General features: G+C 42.4%; 1 protein-coding gene across 1 annotated transcript in view; it reads right to left on the bottom strand.

Moving 5' to 3' along the window:
* Positions 1 to 12,117, bottom strand: part of CLMP (CXADR like membrane protein) — a 42,948-nt gene extending 30,831 nt beyond the window's left edge. The window contains exon 1 of the mRNA XM_026071755.1: positions 11,731 to 12,117. Coding sequence (XP_025927540.1) covers positions 11,731 to 11,878 — 148 coding nt within the window. The 5' untranslated portion in view covers positions 11,879 to 12,117. The remainder of the gene's footprint in view (positions 1 to 11,730) is intronic.
* Positions 12,118 to 19,536: the final 7,419 nt, after the last annotated feature.

The raw sequence follows: 19,536 nt of genomic DNA on the forward strand, positions 1-19,536 counted from the left end.
GATCAGAAATATGCAGCTGCACTACACTCTTCTCCTCCTATAGCTCAGACTGATTCTTAGCCTGGCTACTTTGAGACCTTATCCAATGAGGGCAAATCACAAACCCTTGATGGTCTCCAGCCTATCATGCACTCTCCAATTACATAAAAGCTTATTACAAATTAAGTGGTAACAGTGAGACCGTATAGATTCTTCTCCACAGAAACCAAAGGGTTTTGCTGAGGAGGCCCAGTGTCATGAGGGAGTTGTTAATAACTGGGCTGGGACACTAAGGCATGAACAGGTGAAGAGGCTTGGATAGACTCTATAAGAAAAGCTAAGAATGTCCCAAACCTCTGCCAGGCAGACTGTACTGAAAGGATGCTAGATGTCATCTTTTCAAAAAGTGAGTGGGCTCAGTTCTTACCTATTCCACACAGAAGCTTCAGACAGCTTCAGCTGTCCCTGCTGACAAAGCTGCAGGGATGGAAGTGAGGGGAAAATATAGCTAAAGAATTCTGCCTTGCCAGGAAGAGGCACAGATCTTACACATCACATGGCATTGCCAAGTGATAAAAATTTGGAATCAAGGTATCTTCCTACTTAGGAAAGGCAGGCACTTGGAAAATAAAGAACTTGCCTCAGCCCAACACTGCCTCCATTAAGTGACAGCTTTTAAAGTATATGCCAAGTGCCCAGTGTAATTGTTTCAGCTGTAACAAATCACTTGCAGCAAACTTTCTTATTGTTCATTTCAGATTCTTCTGAGCTGGGGTGGGGTGTGCCATATACTGCTATTTTGTTTTATAGAACAAAGCACATGTGAGTTTTTTCAGTGCCTCAGTTTCTCTTTGGAGACACAGAGCAAGTGGCCTGGTTTGTTTCCATTAGAGCCTGCAAGAGCAACTGGGAACAGTCCATGTGTTCAGGAGCTCTCAGAGGAGCACTAATAGGGGATACAGACGATATTGGCATCTTGTGTAATTTGTTTAACTGGCCAGTTAAACAAATCCTTCCATGTGCATGAATGCTATCAACTCCGCTCCCCATCTTTACACCCAAAGATGTTTCTAAGTAGGAGAGGAGGTGATGAGGAGATAAAGAATATGAATCTTGGCAACCTTCATTTTAACTCCTTTTAAGAAGCTTTAGTATACAAATTGTTCCAGGAGCTGAGAAAACTAAAGCAAGAACATATTAAAAAGCCCCAAAGCACAACAGTTAAATCAAGGAAATAAATATCTCTCTAAATGAGAAAGGACTGATTAAAAATAACTAAAAGGAGATTTTTGAAAATGCCCTGATACCATACTGCTTTCAGAAAGGCCCAAACACAGGTTCTTCAGAAACCTGAAGTCTTAAAGTTTGTTCTGAGCATCTTGGCAGGAACATGTGGTGCCTGGCACCCTTTGAGGTGCAGCAGAAGTCTGCTTCATGCTACAGCAATTCATTTTCTCTAAGCGAAGCCAGTATTAAATAAAAGGGGAAGCAGAAGGAGCCCAGCCAATCTAGCTCATCAGAAAGACCAAGACAACTTGGTTACAACACAAATATCTTCATGGGGAGGAAACAGCAGATGTTTTGAGAGAGGAAAAAACATAGTAAGAGTTGAAGCCAGAAACATTCATGTTAGTAAGATGGATAATCTTGGTGAAAATTTGATGGGAGACTTTCCACCACTTGAGGTCTTCAAACCAAGCCTGACTGTCTTCCTGGAAGAGACATTTTACTTAAGAGTCTAAAATAAATTCAAGGATAACAGGAGTAAAATTCTCTGTCCTCTGATATACAGACCCTCTAGCAATTCTCAAAACTGCCYTTGATTTCCTGACGGTCCATCTTGCAGAGGGACAGAGTTCTGTCTACAAGACTGCTTTAAAATGCCTGTAACTGTGTGTATACCAGGATATCAAGGCTCTCTCAGATATGCCTGTAAGATAGATTTCTGTTGCATTCTCTTCTGTGGCTTCATGTGCTGTGATCCAGAGATGCTGACAAGTCCCTGCATCCTAACTGCGCTGTAGGACTGGTCAGTGGAAAGGACCTTCGGCAAAGCATACCGACTTTGCTAACAGATAGCGCTTTCTGTTCAGGCCACACCTAATTCACATAAGCTCATGAAAAACCAGTACCCTCAGCAGCTCATCTAGTTGTCATCTAATACCTTAGACTCCTGTTTTTCCTGCTTAGTCACTGCACAAGTTTAAGCTCCAGAAGCATCTTGCCTGGGCTTCATAAGCATAAATGCTAAGCTGGTGCCTGCCTTGTTCTAACAGCAAGCAGGAATAGAACTAGGTTTAGCATAGTCTGGACTACTATGCCAGCTTTTAAGTCTGCAGTGCTCCTCTCATTTGGTGCTTTCACCTAAGTCAAGAGGACATGGGGGAAAAACAAAGATGGCAACAACTTGAAAAAGAAACACACTAGAGAAAGAACTGCAGCCTCCACTGCATTCAATGCCTTTGCTCACTAATGGGTGTGCATGCGTTGGTATCCCACAATGGAAGCAACAGGCCCAGGGTATTACTAAAGAGGAAAAAATGGGAGCTCATGTAATTAGAGGAAGAAGTATTGTGCAACACAGGATTATTAGCTGCAGAGCAAATGACTTCAGTTTTCAGCTTTCCTTATACCAAGTCAGAGTGGATCTGAATTAACTAACAGCTGCAGAATTCTTCTGTTTGCTTCAGGGGCAGCTTTGGGTCAAGTGGAAGGAGCTCTGACAACGCCAAATAACCCGGGGATGCATTTGCCAGAGTGGCCGCGATGGGGGGACTCAGATCTGCAGCACTGTCTTCCCCCAAACAGTACATGGAGTATTTTAACAGGCTATCACTTCACACTTCTGCAGCACCCTGGCTGCAGGAGAGTTACTACATTTGTGACTGCTCTAACACTTAAAGGGAAGCAGCTGAGGCACACAGCCATTGAAACCAAAATTTTCAAATGCATCTTAAAACTTCAGACACTTAAAGGGCCCCAGGCTTAGCACATTGTTGGTCTGACCCAGTCAAGTTCATGAGGCCCTGGAGTTATGTTTTCAGAAGTGCTGGTCCTTTATTACAAAGTTCACCGCTTGAAATAAAGACACTCAAAACAGGCACTTAAAAATGGAGCCTGGAATTACTTATATCACTGAGTCACTGGCAAACCAGGAAAGGAATCTAGACACCCTGAACACTGCTTTGACTGGACAGTCCTCTGAATTGCTTACAATCTCCATTTGGAAAAGAAATAAGAAAAATTACAGCATTTGTCAACAGAAGAACTATGCTTTGCCCTTTTAAAATCCTCTTTGTCTCTAAGCAAGAGCTTGAAACAATGGAAATAAAGACGGGCTTTGCCCACAGCGCAGACCACATTGGAGCACAACAAAGCAGCACTGTTGAAACACCCATCCAGATTGGATGGATTCACTACAACAGATAGTTATGTGAAATGCTGAGACTCCTAGGGCATTAGCACTGAGCTCTCATGCAAGTGGCCCCTCAGTCACAGAAGAGGGGGGCACTGCTGTGGAACAGGCCTACTCCAGACAAACAGACAACACCAAACTACAGAGCTGATGCTCAGCAAGGCTTTGAAGGCCTTGGTGCAAAGATAATGCCAAGCCACTGATCTGGAACCCCATTTCTGCACTTTGCTAATGAAAATATACTCTTCCAAAGCCACGCTGCAATACAGTTGGGGTCAGCCATTGCCTGACTGCCATTAGAAAAAGCAGAGCCAACTCCTGCCTGAAGGCTCAAACCCTGAGGTATTTTATTTCCTCAGTCTTTCCTCTACCTCCTCCAGCCTTTCAGTACCGGGGGGCTTTCTGAAGGAAATAGCTCATAGCTCCTGGTTTACCCTTGGATGAAACACTCTGGGCCACATTCTTCACTGTCACAGTCACCTTAAAGTCAATCAAGTTTCATCAGCAGAGACTTGCTTCCCATTTTGAGCACAAACCTCTTGACTCTCTGTGAACAGTATTTTTACATGCTCTTAATTTCATACAAGACCCACGAAGCATTTAACAGGCATTGACTGAAGCTGCATGTTGTTGCACTGAAATGAGTCCCGCTGCCAGTTAATGCCCGGGGAAAATGAAGCAATTCCCTTAATATTACCCAACAAGTCAGGATCTACCACAGGATTCCCAGCACTCTGCCACACACTGGCCTTAAGTCTCACTTCAGCAGATTCGTTCTGGAATTACCCTAGCATAACAGAACTCCGAAGCTGGCTCAGGACCTCCTTTTCTGCAGAGGTTTGATACGTGGTCCTTTGTTCAGAAAAAGGCCTGATGTTGGAGAACATGGCTCCTTTTTCCTCTTGTCCCTGGAATTGTGATTGGAAATAATTGGAAGTGTCACTGGAAGTAATCAGAAGTGACAGTCCCTGGGCTATAAGGCTTTTGCTTCAAGTCTAACGATCCTTCCACCCCCCGCAAAACAAAACCTAAATTTAAACAATGAAGTCGTGAAGTAATTTCCCTTCAAGGTTGAAAACCCTGCAATTTTTTTTGGAAACAAAAAAAAGAAGTGCCTGACTCTGTTTTAGCTCAATATTCAAGGCTTGCTGTGTTATATGAAACACTTCCCCGCCTGCGCACACAAACACACCCCACCATTTCCTGGTGCTTTGCAGCCCTATCCTCCAGATAAAGTTCATCTCTATATTAAAGATTTCTATGGCCTTTAAAATTTTATCAAGGCTTTAAAAACGCAAAAAAAATAGCCTAGCAGTCTGAGCTATGAGACAGCCAGCACGCATCTCATAAATATTCTGAGTACTGGAAAACCACCTCTTCCTGATGTTTTTACTGAGGCACGAAGGGGGAAGGGAACAGAATCACTTGTTTTATTTTTGTATTCCAGTTCTGCAAAGGCCTCTTACCATCCCAGTCTGCACTAAATGCTGTTCAGGCACATAGGGAAAGACAGCCTCTATCCAAAAGAGCCTACAGCCTAAGTAGTCAAGGCTAGTGAAAAGCCCAAGCCAGCGGGGAGGGGGAAGATCTAAAACAGAGCAGGGAACTGAATCCAGATTCCCAGCCCCTTAGGTTAAACAGTCCCTAATGCTTTCCTGACCTGTTGCTTTTGGTTTTATCTTCAGATACTCTGGCAAAGCACACCATTTACCTCTAAAAAAGCATCTGAGGGGCATTTTCACTGACAGAAGGCTTATTGTTGCACAGTTACGTCCCTGATCCCAGCAACCATTTACAAGGAGCAGCTATATTTTGAATGAATGCAGATGCACATGCTTTAGGGCAGACATGCAAATGTTCCCCTTTACCAAAGGTCATGGAGAAAGATGGCCCAGAGCGAGGGACTCCAGTCTGTCATTTACAATACCTGGCTTCCATGTTCTGCTCTGCCAAGCAGCTTAAAGCAAACATCTCTTAACTACAGATGATCACACTGCAGGTATATGCTAGACAAAAAAAAGGATTTTTCCTGAAGCAAAGTCATTCAGAGACTAAACACATGCAGCCCAAAATCTCCTGTGAGGACTCCTCTGGTAACACCAATGAGTCATTCACATCATGAGTGGGTCTCTCAACACATTTGTGCTATAAAGCCCATTATCACATCGTTTTTTGCCAAACATATTACTAGCAAGTTAAGATCAAGTCAAACCTCCCCATCTCTCCTTAGAAGTCATCCCTCCAGGTGACAGCACAAGGACCTCCACTTCATAAAGTTCTGGCTGACAAATTCAGCTGTTTGCAGCTGATCTGATCGTCACTACTTCTGCCTGTATTCCAGGATATATTAGAACAGAACACCACAGAAAATGGCTTTGAGCAAGAGCGCTGCTAGGGTTGTACCCACACAGCAAAAGCACTGCCTTATCATGAGGGAGCATGCACCCACCTGTGCCTTCATTTCCTCCTCTAAAATACACTTTATATACTTCTCTGACCAATATATCACTGCAAGATTAAATTAATTATCCAGAGACTGATAAACATGCCATGTAACACTTATCACAAGGGATGCTACAGAAGTAGCAGCAGTGCAGTATTATGGGAGACCAAATGCAGTGTGCAGCCATTGCCATCCGTTGCCTCTAACTGTGCACGTTCCATTTCAAGAGACTTGTTTCCAGGAGAGCAGCCTCCCTTCTACCAACGCATATCGTAAGCACAAAATTTTCACTGACCTTTTTCTACCAAAGGCAATTAAACTGCAGGCACTAATCTCAACTTCTACCTAGTCAAACTCAGGGACAAGGCACACATATTAAGGCTCCATACTTGTTTTGCAACCACAAAAATGTGGACATCAGCTACAGGGGAATAAAAAAGCCAGGCTGAAAATATACTCTTTAATGTATATTGATTCTTGTAGAACAGCAATTCTGACACCATGAATGTGGCTCTGGCCCATTAAGACAAACGCTGAGTTAGAACATTTGCTTTTTAAAACTGCCTAACTCTTTTTGAGAGAAGATGAGGGAGCAGGCGAGGACAGGAATTGTTTCAAAATCTTCTCCAGTCATACTCACCACCTTCAAGGCACTTTAGAATTGCTCACCCCTCTTCGCAGGTTCTGGCAAAGAAAAGGTGACTCTCCCTAATTTGTCATGTGGGGAAACTGAGGCACCAAAAAGCAAAGTGGCTTGAGAAAACCTAGCACTGAGGCTTGGCTGAGGCAGGGCAGTACCCATCCTCCATAAGGATACTTTAGCTGCTTTCTGTTCAGAGCTTAGACTGTGAGCTCTCGGGGTGAAAGATCATTTTTATTTTGGGGGGCTAACCCATTGCTAGAGCTCCCAGTCACTACTGCAATACAATTTCTATATTCTGCCCAAACAGAAAGCATGTTTTAGGCAGGGTTTGATCCCCTCACTGGCAGAAGCATGCTGTTAGTGCTAGAGCTCTGCTCCCTTCTTATCATTCTGCTCAGTAATACTGGAGAATCAGATGGGAGGAAGAGCAGAGCATAACAGATGAACAAGATGCCAAGTATTGCATCTTCCTTGCTTCTGTTGACCTGACTTTCCATCACTTGGTTTGCACATTTTCCATTTTTGTGCTTCTTGCTCTCACCATTTCTGCTTTCTCTGTTATTTTGTCCTGTAAGTATCTATTCATAGCCCTCAGTGACCTGACTTCACCCTTGGCTTTTAGCTGAGCTACTTCTGTAAACTAACCATTTCTAAGAATGGATGAAGAAGCAGTTTGGGTAAAAAAGACCCATTCATCTTTTAGACAGGACACCGCCAAGCTCCCACTGCACCCAAAGTGGCCTCTGTTCTGTAACACATTGCTGCATGCAAGACAGGCAATTCTGAACACTCAAGAACTGAGCTTTCTCTGTGTATGTATAAAATACATCACAGATGTGCACTGATGTGCAACACATACATGCAATGGCTATCACCTAAGCTAAGACAGAGGACTACTTTAAAAATCTAAGTTACAATTTCACTAAAGCTGCAGGGACAACTGGAGAGAAAAGGCACAGAAAGCGGCTAGCAACACCGCTCTTCACTGGGCACTAGGCACACTTGCAATCATTTAACATCACACACACAACAGATTTTCACAAATACACATGGGACTTTGTTAGAGTGACTGTTTACATTTCTTTTCAGGCACTTCCTAAAAACTTAAACAAATCCCAGATTGCAAACCTGCTAAGTTCCTTATAAAGGCCTGTATTTGCCTTGAGGAAAACAGGGGCTTTTGTTTTTATCCTCAGGATAAATATCAGGATATCTCCAAGCCAGTTGTGCAATGACAAGCATTTCTGGGAAGCTTGTGCTGCTGTTACACAAAATGTCCTTCTGAAGTGGGCCAGAGTACCCCAGTACAAACAGACCACCAATTCTGTATGGAGGAGACAAGGTCCACTACAGGCACAACAGGAAAAAAGACCAATTGTTTTCCACAGGAAATTCAGAAGGTTTTTTTTTTAAACCCCAAATGATTAAAAATCCATCTTCAGTATTTCAGCTCTTAAACTTCAAGATGCTGCTGTTCCTCACTTCTGTAAAATTACATTTTTTCCCCTGCTCCTCTCTTCCAGTAAAACAGAAAAAGAAAACAGGGAAAAAAAAATTAACCCTCAAACTATGAACAGTTTTTTTTTTTTTTAAACATTTAAACCCCAAAATATTTCATATAAAAAAGTTCCATTGGAGAAAAATAGGCTTTTCTTGTCAAGCATCCTGATGGAAAATATTTGACACAAACCATCTCTGGCTTGAAAAAAATTTTAGTCTGTCTCAGAAGTGTTAACCCTGATATCCTGCCAGATAGCAACTCACTTAATTATGTCTTGCTACTTTGAATTCCCCCTGGAGTGTCAAACGAATACACTGCTTTTCTTCACTCCCTTCCCTTTAGTAGTATGCTCCTCCACAAGAATACCTAAGAGCTGCTTGCCCCATCACAGAAGTAACTTCACACCATGGGCTATTGGACTGATTCTTACATTCACTCCCTGTCTTTCCTGATCACTTCTGGCATTCTCCTGCCAGAGGTGAGATATTACAATTAAAAGATTTGAAGCTATCCTTGGGAGATCAGTCTTATTTTGAGCTAAATACACCAACAGTAATTATCTGCACTCCTTCATATGGCAAAGACTCAAAGAAACAGTTAAAAACCACACAGTAATCCTCTACAAAAACCCTGTTCACAGCCATAGATTTGTTCTTTGTGTGCTCCAGTCCCGGGCCAAGAGTGTTTTTGTTAAATGCTGTATAAACATGGGACAGAATTCTTGCCCCACCAAGCTTCTAATGTAAGTATATCACAAAGCAAACAGGCTAAGCCAACAGAGAAGGAGCTTTGAGAAAACCAGGAGATGGTGTCATATACACTGATAATAGCCTCTGAGCGATTTGGGAAGGACCTGAAAAATCAGCAGGAACATAAGATCCATCAGCTTACTTTTCAGATTGCTTAAAACAGTCCCCCTTTCTCTTCATATTATTTTTCAGGCACAAGTGTTCCATTAAAAATCAATGAGAAACTTCCCAGTAACCTCACTAGGAGAAGTAATGAAGGTTTTTATGATACTGCAGTCATTCTTAGGCTTGGCTGTGTTGGAATGTGGTGTTGTAAGGTTAAGGAGAAAGACAGATCTCAAAGAGATGTGATGGGCCAGCGTGCAGGTTGCCTGTGCTCTTAAAGTAAGAGGGAAGCCCAGTCTCAGACATCCGAGAGGCAGTAGACCGGCACAGCCCCAGGCTGACCCGCCACTGCTGAATGCTGCAAAGCAGATTCCATATCATTACAGGAGGTATTAAGCTAGCTTTCTGCTGAATACCTAGGCAAATGCATGTGCTTACACATAGGCATACATCCTAGCAAGTATTACCTTCCACTCCTCACGCCCTTCTGCTTCATTCACCTAGCCCTTGCAACAGAAGTAAGTGGGGTCATGGGTCTTGCCCACACTTAGGAAAGTCTTTTTCATCTTTTCTCATTTTAAAACTCTCCTTAAAACTAATTGGCTTCCTGTTAAGCTGTTCACCTATCCAGGGCAAGGACTGTATACACTAGCCATGCTGTAAACATGTTTAGCAGCAATGAAAAACCAAAACAGGCTACCTTTCAGGTTTGCTTGGCTTCTCCAAAGCCTCTTTCATGCAAGTCTTTTGCTTAAAGAGCATGTAAAAGTGCCAGTGGCTGCTTGCTTTTCACCATTTTCCTGTGAAGCCGCTACTAGGCTTTCTCTAGCTAGCAAGTGAGACCTTCCAGCCTCCTTGCTTTCTCTCACGCACAATCTAGGAACAGGGGCCACAACACTCGACTCTTCCCTGAAGCATCCTTTTAATATTGGTGAATGAGGCTGGACTCTGAGCAGAAACACTAGAGCTGTGTGTTGACAAGGCAGGTACAAAGCAGGCAAGAGAAAGGGCAGTTCCACGGCTACACTGTGGTGCCAGGAGACAAAACATTCTGGGTTCTGCCGGGAGCTCTGGAAAGCCATTTAACACCCTGCCCCTTGCCAGTGCTGAGGCTGAGAAACTCAGTTCATGGGTTCAGCACAGGATTCGCCTTGTGCTTTTGGTATACTAGGATTATGGAGAACCCCAGATGCCAAAGAAATTAGAATGATTATAAAAGCTTATTGTGTTTCCTGGATAAAAGCAGCACTAGTCATGAGCTGTAGTTACAGCCACAAGTGCTTCTTCTGTGAAGGGAGCTTATTCCRTTTGCTCCAGACTTTCAACATTTGGCCTCCGTGAGGCAAGTCATCAACTCAAGAAGGTTGGGTGGATAGAAGACTGCAGTTGCCCTTCCTCTTCTTCACTAAGGTAAGTAACCTTCCCTAGTTTCTCAGTTTCTGCAGAGCCACTTTTCTGGTCATTTCTGTAGGACAGACTCATCCCAGACACCTCTTACAGGAACCCGGCTGCTCGCCCTAACCTCAGCGTCTTAGCTGCTGGAGTCTTCAAGTATCACGACCACATTGAGACACATTGTCAAGGCAAATGTACAGAGGGGACAAGGTGCTGCCTGCACTCCCCCTGCAGACCCTGCAGCATGTCTGAGCTCCCTTGCACATTCTTGTGGAGGAAACCTTATACTAACAGCAGTCCCTGGAGCAAAACCCTTTCTCTGCAATACGTTCAGCAGCTCTACAGATGCTTCCTTGTCTTTTGGACACCTAACCTTCTCACTAGTCTGTTTCACACCTGTGAGATTTAATGGACAGGGCTGTCCCCAGCAGCATCGGTTTCCAGCATCCCATCTGAAACCTTCATTTCTACTGCTTGTGCCCACCCCATCACCCCGAGGGGCTCCACTCTTCCCAGGGAATGAAAGACCTGACCCCCACTCACACATGCCCTCAGGTGCCTGGGTAACAGGAGGACGCGGGAATCACAGCCCCTGCCCAACCACACCAGATTTCTCTAAGCTGCCTGCCTGTCAGTGCGATCTGGTGAGCAGAACGGAGACAGAAGCTCACTCATCACATTACGGTGCCTCTGGAGATGCCGAGACCCAGGCTGCTTCCGAGTCAGTCTTGTAGGCAAGCCCCCTTAAAGACCTCAGGGCTGCAAACCCCTTCTCCAGAGGCCACGGCTTTAACAAACAGCTCTCCCTTCAGTCCTCCTGCCTTCACTATCCTCTTTCTTTACAGTCGTCTTTCCTGCTCTCTGCTCCTCTTCTCCTCCTGTTCAGTCACCTCTCTTTTCTTGTCTTTCTTTCAGCAGCCCTCTTCCCCCTTTTTTTTTTAAAAAACCTTCCCCTTTTCATTTCTCCCTTCTATCTCCCTTCTCCCATCCTCTTCCCCCACAGCCTCCTCCCTCTCACACTTTAGCACATCTGTTTCTAATCTGAGGCATCTATTGGAAACAATAACCCTTTTATTTTAAAATCAGAATGTTAAATGCCTAAGCAAAGCAAAATAGTTAAACAAACTTGACACTATGCCTGGAACAAAGACATTTTGTTCACCTTGCCTTCCCAATGAGCTTAAAGCCCCTCACTAGTTCATTGCTTAAAAGCACTGCCCTTTTTAAAATCAAAAACATACATTCCAAAAGGAGCRGGTTTAACCACCACTTCTAAAAATGCATCTCATTTTTAAACTATCTGTGATCATCAACCTGCTAATAATTGAAACAACAAGAAAAACATCTACAATAAACCCAGACGGCACTGAAATTAGAGTTTTGCATAAGTTTTTCTTTGCAAATCCCTTCCTTTAGCTCACCATAAATGATTTTTTGTTGTGCAGAGGGCACATGGAAGTTTGATTAACAACACAAAATAAGACCAAAAAGCCAGCCTACCTAAAAAGAAGATAGAAAGTGCAGACATTCCGTCTCCAGGCRAGAGGGGGACTTTTCCTCCCTTTTTCTTTCTTTCTCCCAGGAACAGCAGGCAGACCTGCACAGAATTCAAAGGAACGCCTCTGGAATGCACTGAGTGTAATTGCATCCATGTGCCAGAAAAATAACGAACTTCACTGTTTCTTTCCTTCTGCTATTCATCTCCTTGTCCATATTCCATCCAGATTCAGTGAGATTTCTTAGATCTCCACGGCTCGTAATTCAGGCCCTTGAGTTTCTGGAAGAGAAGAGACAGAGGCGGTGCAGCAAGGAGTTCACATCTACGGCAGCACAGAACAATTTTGCTTGTCTGAAAAGGAGAGAAGAGGGGGGAAAACACTGCGCTCAATGTTCACCACATGGCTGCCTCCCAGAAGAGCCCCTCCCTACCATCAGCTGGGATTAATAGTGAAGACCAGTCATGTGGGTGAGGTACTGCTAACTCCTACCAAAAATATATAAAAAAAATTGCTAAACCTTTGGAGGAAAACAAGAGGGTTGCTCTAGCGTCAAAATAGTTAAGTTCAGAGGCAGTAAAGACTCAGCGTGGAAAAAAAAATTAGATTCATCACTCAAGGGCTAGAGACAGACTCTTGGAAAGAGCACACATGCTCTTCCAAGCGATAAATAAACTCACATATATACATTATCTTTATGGCCATTTATAGCTAGTAAGCTGCAAAATTTAAGCCTCTAGCCTTACAGTAGGACATTTTCAGTTTGCTTCATTTTTCCCTTTGTGAATAGGTCTGAGTTCCTACAAAAGAAAAAATTCCTAAAAATAAATTTCATCTTTATTTTTACCTGTGATTCACCAACTAGAGAAAGGGCCAAATCAAGCAAACGGTATATCTACAGTTAGTGACTGCTGTGGACACAACTCATATGGACACATTCAGACTAGCGCCAGCCACAAAGTGGCATTTGCAGTCCTTCACTGCCGTGAAGACAAACCCCTCAGTTACCCTAAGAAGGAACAATTGCGGTAGCGAGAGGAGTTTGCAGAAGGTGGCTTTGACCATCTATGGGTCTACTGAACAAGCCAGAACTGAGCTTTTTTTATGCTGTAGTGAAATGCCCACGCTACTCTTGCCGCTCTCAGCAAAGCCACCGAAACAGAGATGTTTTACATGTGTGCATACACATGACTGTTCTGATCTATAGTACTTTACACACAAATAGGTCATACTTACACTTTTAAGTCCATGTCTTAGGATACATCCGCTCTTCAGAAAAGTAAAGTGCTTTCAGGTGACCTTCTTGAGTACCAAAAGAAGAGCAGCACGGGCAGCCTGAAACTCCACAACAGCTATAAAACCACCCAAACCRAGTAAATACTTGGGTGGGTATCCCATACTGATCTCTGTTGCCATGGCTAGGCAGATAGCAGGACCACAGCTGGTTTATATAGCTATACCTCAGCAGGTTTAAATGGCAACTGCACATTTTTCTAAAAGTAGGCACACTTATACAGGAATGTCCATGATGCACAGCTACTTGCAAATCAAAGGAATCCACCCTCCTGCAACTTGGAGCTGAAGGAAAGCTTTGGAAGGGGAAAACAGGATAAAAACCTTTCCTTTAAGAATAGCTAAGAACATATTTCTAATACTTGATAGGAAGAGCAGGCCATACGCATGGCTCGTAGCCTGTGGTTTGAGAGCTCAGACTTCAGTTCCAAGTTCTCTTATTAGCTCCCTATGTAACCTCAGCAAAACCTAGTTTCTATACCTCTCCCCTGTAAAAACAGGGATAAGGTGCTGCCCTCAGTCTAAGAGTGAAAGTAAAGACAGCGATGATTATGAAGTTCACAATGAGGAGCACCATGTTTGGAAGCTCACTGGGACTTCAGTAACTTAGTTCTTCATTACAATACAAGGTTTTCAAATATTTACTGGAAGGCAGGAAACACTGCTACACTGGACACAGTAGGACCTGAGATTCAGGTGGATCCCATTAGAGAGAAATAACACAGATGAACATTATCCTCCCTCACCCTGTTTCATTAAAGTCTCATTTGCCCCTCCCAGCTTCAACAGATGGAAACAAAAGCAGCATTTATCTCCTCCTCTCCAAAACAGCTGCTCTAACAGYAAGAAGAAGTTTTGAACAGTATATCCACCTCGCATACGCAGATAACAAAAAAGCTATCATTAACAGGCAAATATAACAGTCCCTACAAAACAGCTATATATTTGTCATCTGCCACAGAGTAGGAGCCAGATTTCTGCAGAACTTCTCCCCACACTTGACCAAACAGGCTGCTGCTTTTCAAACAGTTGAGTGGATTCGAGAGAACATTGATGATGTTCAGTGTAGGACRTAAATCAATGGAGAAAAGTGCATTTAATCCCTTCCCCCGCTCTCCAGAAGCCAAGCAGCACTGAGCTTGTCTCTCTGCATTACAAGTCTGACAGAAGATGGCCCAAGCTATGCTGTAAATACCCAGCATGCTTCTTGGCTTTAATAAAATCAATCCATCAGAAACCAAGACAGAGAAAAGCATTGTCACCCTGCACTTGCTCCCCAGCCTCCACCAAAACCCAGAGCTAGGACATTTGAGAGAAGCCAAAGGAAGGGGAGGGGGATGTTGAGAATGAGCAAGGAGGCCATGCATGCAAAATCTCCTCCTTCAACATCTCCTGCCGCTCCACAGCTTGCTCTCACATTACATTCAGTCTCTTCAGGAAGCTCCTCAAGAGCAACTTGTGCTTTGGGGTTCAGTGGGGATTCTCCCCCTGGTGTTCACACTTATTATGGCAAGGGCATCTTGCTTGCATAGCAGTTCAAATGAGAGAATAGTAAGGGCACACATGTGCGTGTGTGTGTGTGTATATGTATATATAGACACCCATACTACTTCTCACACCAACACATACTCTCAAGACATTTGCTGATTGTTTTCTGGGGGAGTAAGTGGTACCTGTAGCATGTTATTTTTCCAGGAGAAGCTAACTCTTCTAGCAGGCTTGTGAATGATTTAACCTGTTACCACACAGTGCTAGCACAGCACAGGAGGTATACACCATGCACTTCTCAGCGGGGAGAAGAATGGAGCAGAGAAACCAGAACGTTTGCTGTCACAGGCATTAAAAAAACAGACTAATTAAAAACCTTCATCAGTTGAGTTAGGCTTACAGGGTTGCTGTGGACAGAGCCCAATTTTTAAGTCTAGAGTAGGTTCAGATTGTAACAATTGTACACTGACTATTCAGTATAAATCATCATGGCCAAAACTCAGCTATTTCATGATCTTCCCTGCTGCCATCTCAGTTTCAGCCCCTCTCAGGTTTGCCTAAGTAACCCCTACCAGGAAAATGCAGTCTCTAGAAGCTGCATTTCCCTCAAGAGCTGGCCAGCTTTTGTTGGCTTGTTCTTGCACCTCAACTGCTGGAATATATTCATGGAAGGGATCCTCTCTCCAAGTTCTACTGATGCTCTTTTTGTAACATCAGGTTACTCCTTTCACCTTGCTCCCCTTGCCCCAAGGCAACAGTGGGCTGCTGTCATCTCACACTGTCTGCAAAGCCAGAATCAATCTGGACACAGGAAGCAACCCCTTAAGATGTAGCTGTCCCCCTCTGCTGCAGAGTTACATGTTGTCTTCTCAGCCCCAAGCAGTGCTGCATATGCCCAACAACAGCAGCTCTAACACCCCCCATCACCCAAGTAGAAGCCACAAGGGAAGAGAAATGTTCTGTTCTGAAGCAAAAGCCTTCCTGTTTGGACATGTAGAATAGATGAAAAACAGCTCTGCCATCACCTTCCCTTTCTGGATTTTCTTCTAGGACAGTTGCTGCACAGCACTAATGCAAGCTTCTGCTACTTTGATACCTTTCCAAGTTGATCCCCTGATCAAGTCATTCTGAGACTCCCAGAAGAAGCTAATCCTGTACAGCTTAAATGATGTAAGCAATTGATTGATATAGTCAGTAGAGCAATAGGGTTCACCCCCTAGTATAGCCAGAAGAGCACTTGGAATCCCCTAAGCAAAACCATGTTCTGTTGGGCTTTACAACTGAAAACAGGCTCTGAAAAGGGAAAAGGTATTCACACAAAGCAAGCCAGTCTCTGAATGTGAAAACTCAAAATAGACAAAAGAGAAAAAACAAGTAGAGGATAAAACCCAACACAAGGATTTTTTTTCCCCCCTAGTAACCTTCAGCTGGAAAGGTTGTTTTACACCCCATCGGTACTCAGACATTTGCTTAAAAATGAGATCTTTAAGAACCTCCCAGCCCTCAAACAGGCTTCAATAACTGATCACAGGAGTACTATTAGTCACTTAATGCTAGCAAAAAAGTTTTACTTCAACAAGCCTCTACTATCAGCAGAGGCACATCAACTTGAAGACAGAAATAAACAAGCAAAATGCTTCATATCTTGTTCTAGCTGTTTGAAATATTTGTGTACGTACACCTTGCTACACCAGCACTTTTTTTTGTTTGATAGGACGAAGTCTTTCTTACCTGCTTGATAAACTTGTTCTCTATATAAACGTATAATTAAGTGTATTCAGTATTTACTTTTATGAGTCAAAAGGACAGAGAGCTTCCCATAACAAAAACCACTTTTAAAAACTGTTAGCTGTATGCCAGCCTCAAGATGTTCAACAGCTGAGCCTGAAATAAAGACATTGGTTTCTTGACTTTAAAGTAAGAAAAGCTATATTAAGAAACCTTTCATTTTTACTAACAACAAAAATATAGATATTCTTATAACACAAAAACTTTGTTTTCAAGCAAAAACTAATTCAACTCACTTAAAGCAAAAAATATATCCTAAACCCAAGAATTAACACCTAACCTAACATACAAGCACCCTAACAAACAACAAATTTTCTTCACCTTCAGTCTTTACCTATCCTCTAAGAAAAGAGGTTAATTCAGTAATGCTGGGTTTTATCCTGCTTCCTCTGAAAAACCTGCCTATGAAAATGCCTCCTTTCACTGCCCTCCACGGCATTGGATAATTGGCACATTAATGGAATTCACTAATCACAGGTGTGAAGCATATGAAATTAAAAAGGGAGGGGTAGACCACAAAAAGTTAGAAAAGCTGAAGAGAAGTAGTGTTATTTTTCTGAGCGTTTTGAGTTAAAATATTTTTTGTTTGCTCCTAAGTAAGGTTGGAGTTTTTTACATGTATGTATATGTTTTCATAGAAAAGTAAGTTATTTACAAAGTAAATATGTGTGTGTCTGATGGGTAGTGAAGCATAGGAAAAAGACTGAGAGACTAAGAAGAAGAAAAAAAATTGCAATGGCAGTTTATTCTTTTTGCTCTGAGGTAAGTAAGACTTTTTTTTCCTGTGTTTTGATATAGACTTAAACTTTGTCTGGGAAATGTTTTTAAGGGAAAGGTTGTATGCAGCCTTTTGTTTAAAGGGAGGGAAAAAAACCCAGCTTTTTACTACTGACTTTTTTGAACCAGTAAAAACCAAAGTTGTACTGGTTGTATTTTGTTATAATGTTAAGGATAATACATGTACAGGTCTTGTCAAAAACAAAAGAAGTAAGTGAGCAACAGTGAGTGAAGAACAACTATGTCTAGAGAACCAGGAAAGCTCTTACCTAACCAAGAGTGAGCAGAAGGGTTTTGCTTGTTCCTGAGGCTCAGTTACTTAATAGCATGATGTTAAGTTCTAAAGAAATCTTATTTATGAATTAACCCTCTTTCTGTTTTATTTTTCTAAAGTAAGTATAAATTTTGGTGTAGGGGAGCTGTTCAAAAACTAAAGAATTTGGTGTAGAGGGAACTGCTTGAAGGGTGTAGAGTTAATTTTAAAGCAGGCACAATGTAGGAAGAAAGATGCTGGGGAAGGCTTGACTGAGACTGCTTAAGTGTTACTCTGTCTAAACCTTTGCTCACGGAGGCTTGGGTAGCTGTGTTGCATTTCTGATAAGTGTCTGTAATTTCTGGATATTAATATTTCAGTTGCGTTAGTGCTTTTTGTGTTGGTGTGGGCCTATATAGGAGAAGCTCTTGCACGGTTCAAGTTCCTGGTGTGGGAAAACCCATATGCAATTGTTACCAGATTAAACTCAGAATAGCATTCTGCCTCCCAGCAAGTAGTTGCTACTTTGAAGGAGAAAGTGTTTAGTAATTTGGCAGCCTTGAGTTCTAGCCTGTCACTGATCTCCTGTGTGCTGGTGAGTACATGGCCCYTTTGTGTGAGTGTTTTCTCAATATTGTACCTCTTTTGTGTGGTATGGTAGCTACTAATATAGCAACTAGCAATATGGAACCTCAGTTTCAGCTGGAGATTTCAAGCATTGCTGTAAAACAAAAAAATAGGAAGCTTGTCTGTAAAGTGCTTTTGCAGTACAAGGTATTGCATTAATTCTGGGTGTGAGTTCTTGCAGGGACAGATAAAACTGATCATAAACCAGAAACTGGCTTAAATGCTTAGAAGTTCAAAAAAGCAATCATTAAACTTGCTGTAATTGAACAGAGAAAATGTCAGCACTGGAAGACAGATTTTTCTTTTTTTTGTTTGTTTTTTGTTGCATTTAAAATGTCATCCTGTAATACTGATGAATATACTTTCAAAGTTTCTTCCTGCTGTTTCCTATACTCAGCTGTCTCTGGTTTTTTTTTGGTGGGGAGGGGAAGAGGGTTCAAATGAAATGAAAATAAAAAGGCTTGTTACAAGCCCATCTTGACTCTATAGAAATTTCCTTCTCCAAAGAACACTATTAAGGTTAGTAAAGCTGAAGTTTAACATAAATGAAAAATTATAAGGGATATGGCTTTTTTCTTTTTTTCTTTCCTCTCCTTCATCCAAGAATAAATGCTTAAGCCTGTCCTTCAGTGAAACTCTGTTGAAGGTAAAAGGTGAACTTGACATTTGTGCTTTTTGTACTCTTACTCATTTTTAAGCAAATCTTTTAATACTTTGAATATAAATATCAGCCCTGTTTGTGGGTGAATGCACAATAATATGCTCCAGAATGGCAAGCCATTGGTAGCTACAGTGCTTCTGAATTGCTTTCAAGTAACTTTTGTTCATGTATTTCAGCCCTTTTGTGCTATCTTCTGCTAATAAACAACTACACTGAAGCATCCGTATTTGACAGTGTCCATCACAGCAAGCAATTTGTATCGTACAGTTTTGCCAGCTGCCTGTAGAAAAGCAGGTCCTTAGTTTGACTAGGATTAAAGAAAGTAAAAACTTTGGTTAGGAAACAAGACTTTCCTCTCAGTATTAGAAGAGATGATTTAAAAGTGCTGAGTYAGAAGAGAACTAACTTTAAAAAAAATTAAGGGGGAAAAGGAAATGCTTTGACTTTTGCCTATCAACACACTGCACAACAGTGAGCTTGAGGTGGCTGTATGTAGCAGGCAGGGCAATCTAGGAAAACCCAACCTGAGAGAGAAACTGCAAGTCCCAAGCTGTAGTTTGGTTCTCTTGTACTTCTCCTTGACTCAGTCTTAGTCGGGGAAGGGACAGCAGGTCACTTCTCTGTAGAAATGGTCACTATTTTTTCCATCTCCTTGGTATCTTTGCTTCTGCTCTTTTACAGTAGCCACCAGTTTGTTAGCAGCAGACAGTCCTAAAGAAGTGCTTAAGGGTTGGATAAGATCTTGTATGACCCTAAGGAAAAAGAGATTTGTACTAAACCAGAGTAGTCTTGGCAATTGGTGTCTCTTATCTGTTAATTTTGTCATTGGGGACAATGATGTGAAAAAGACTCTTAAAGGGATTTGTTGGCTGCTGGTAATATGTAGCTCGATTTGGAAGTGGGCAAAAGTTGTTGATGTGCAG

The sequence above is a fragment of the Apteryx rowi genome, unplaced genomic scaffold, assembly GCF_003343035.1.
Source record: "Apteryx rowi isolate R43461 unplaced genomic scaffold, aptRow1 scaffold_33, whole genome shotgun sequence".
Classification (NCBI taxonomy): domain Eukaryota; kingdom Metazoa; phylum Chordata; class Aves; order Apterygiformes; family Apterygidae; genus Apteryx; species Apteryx rowi.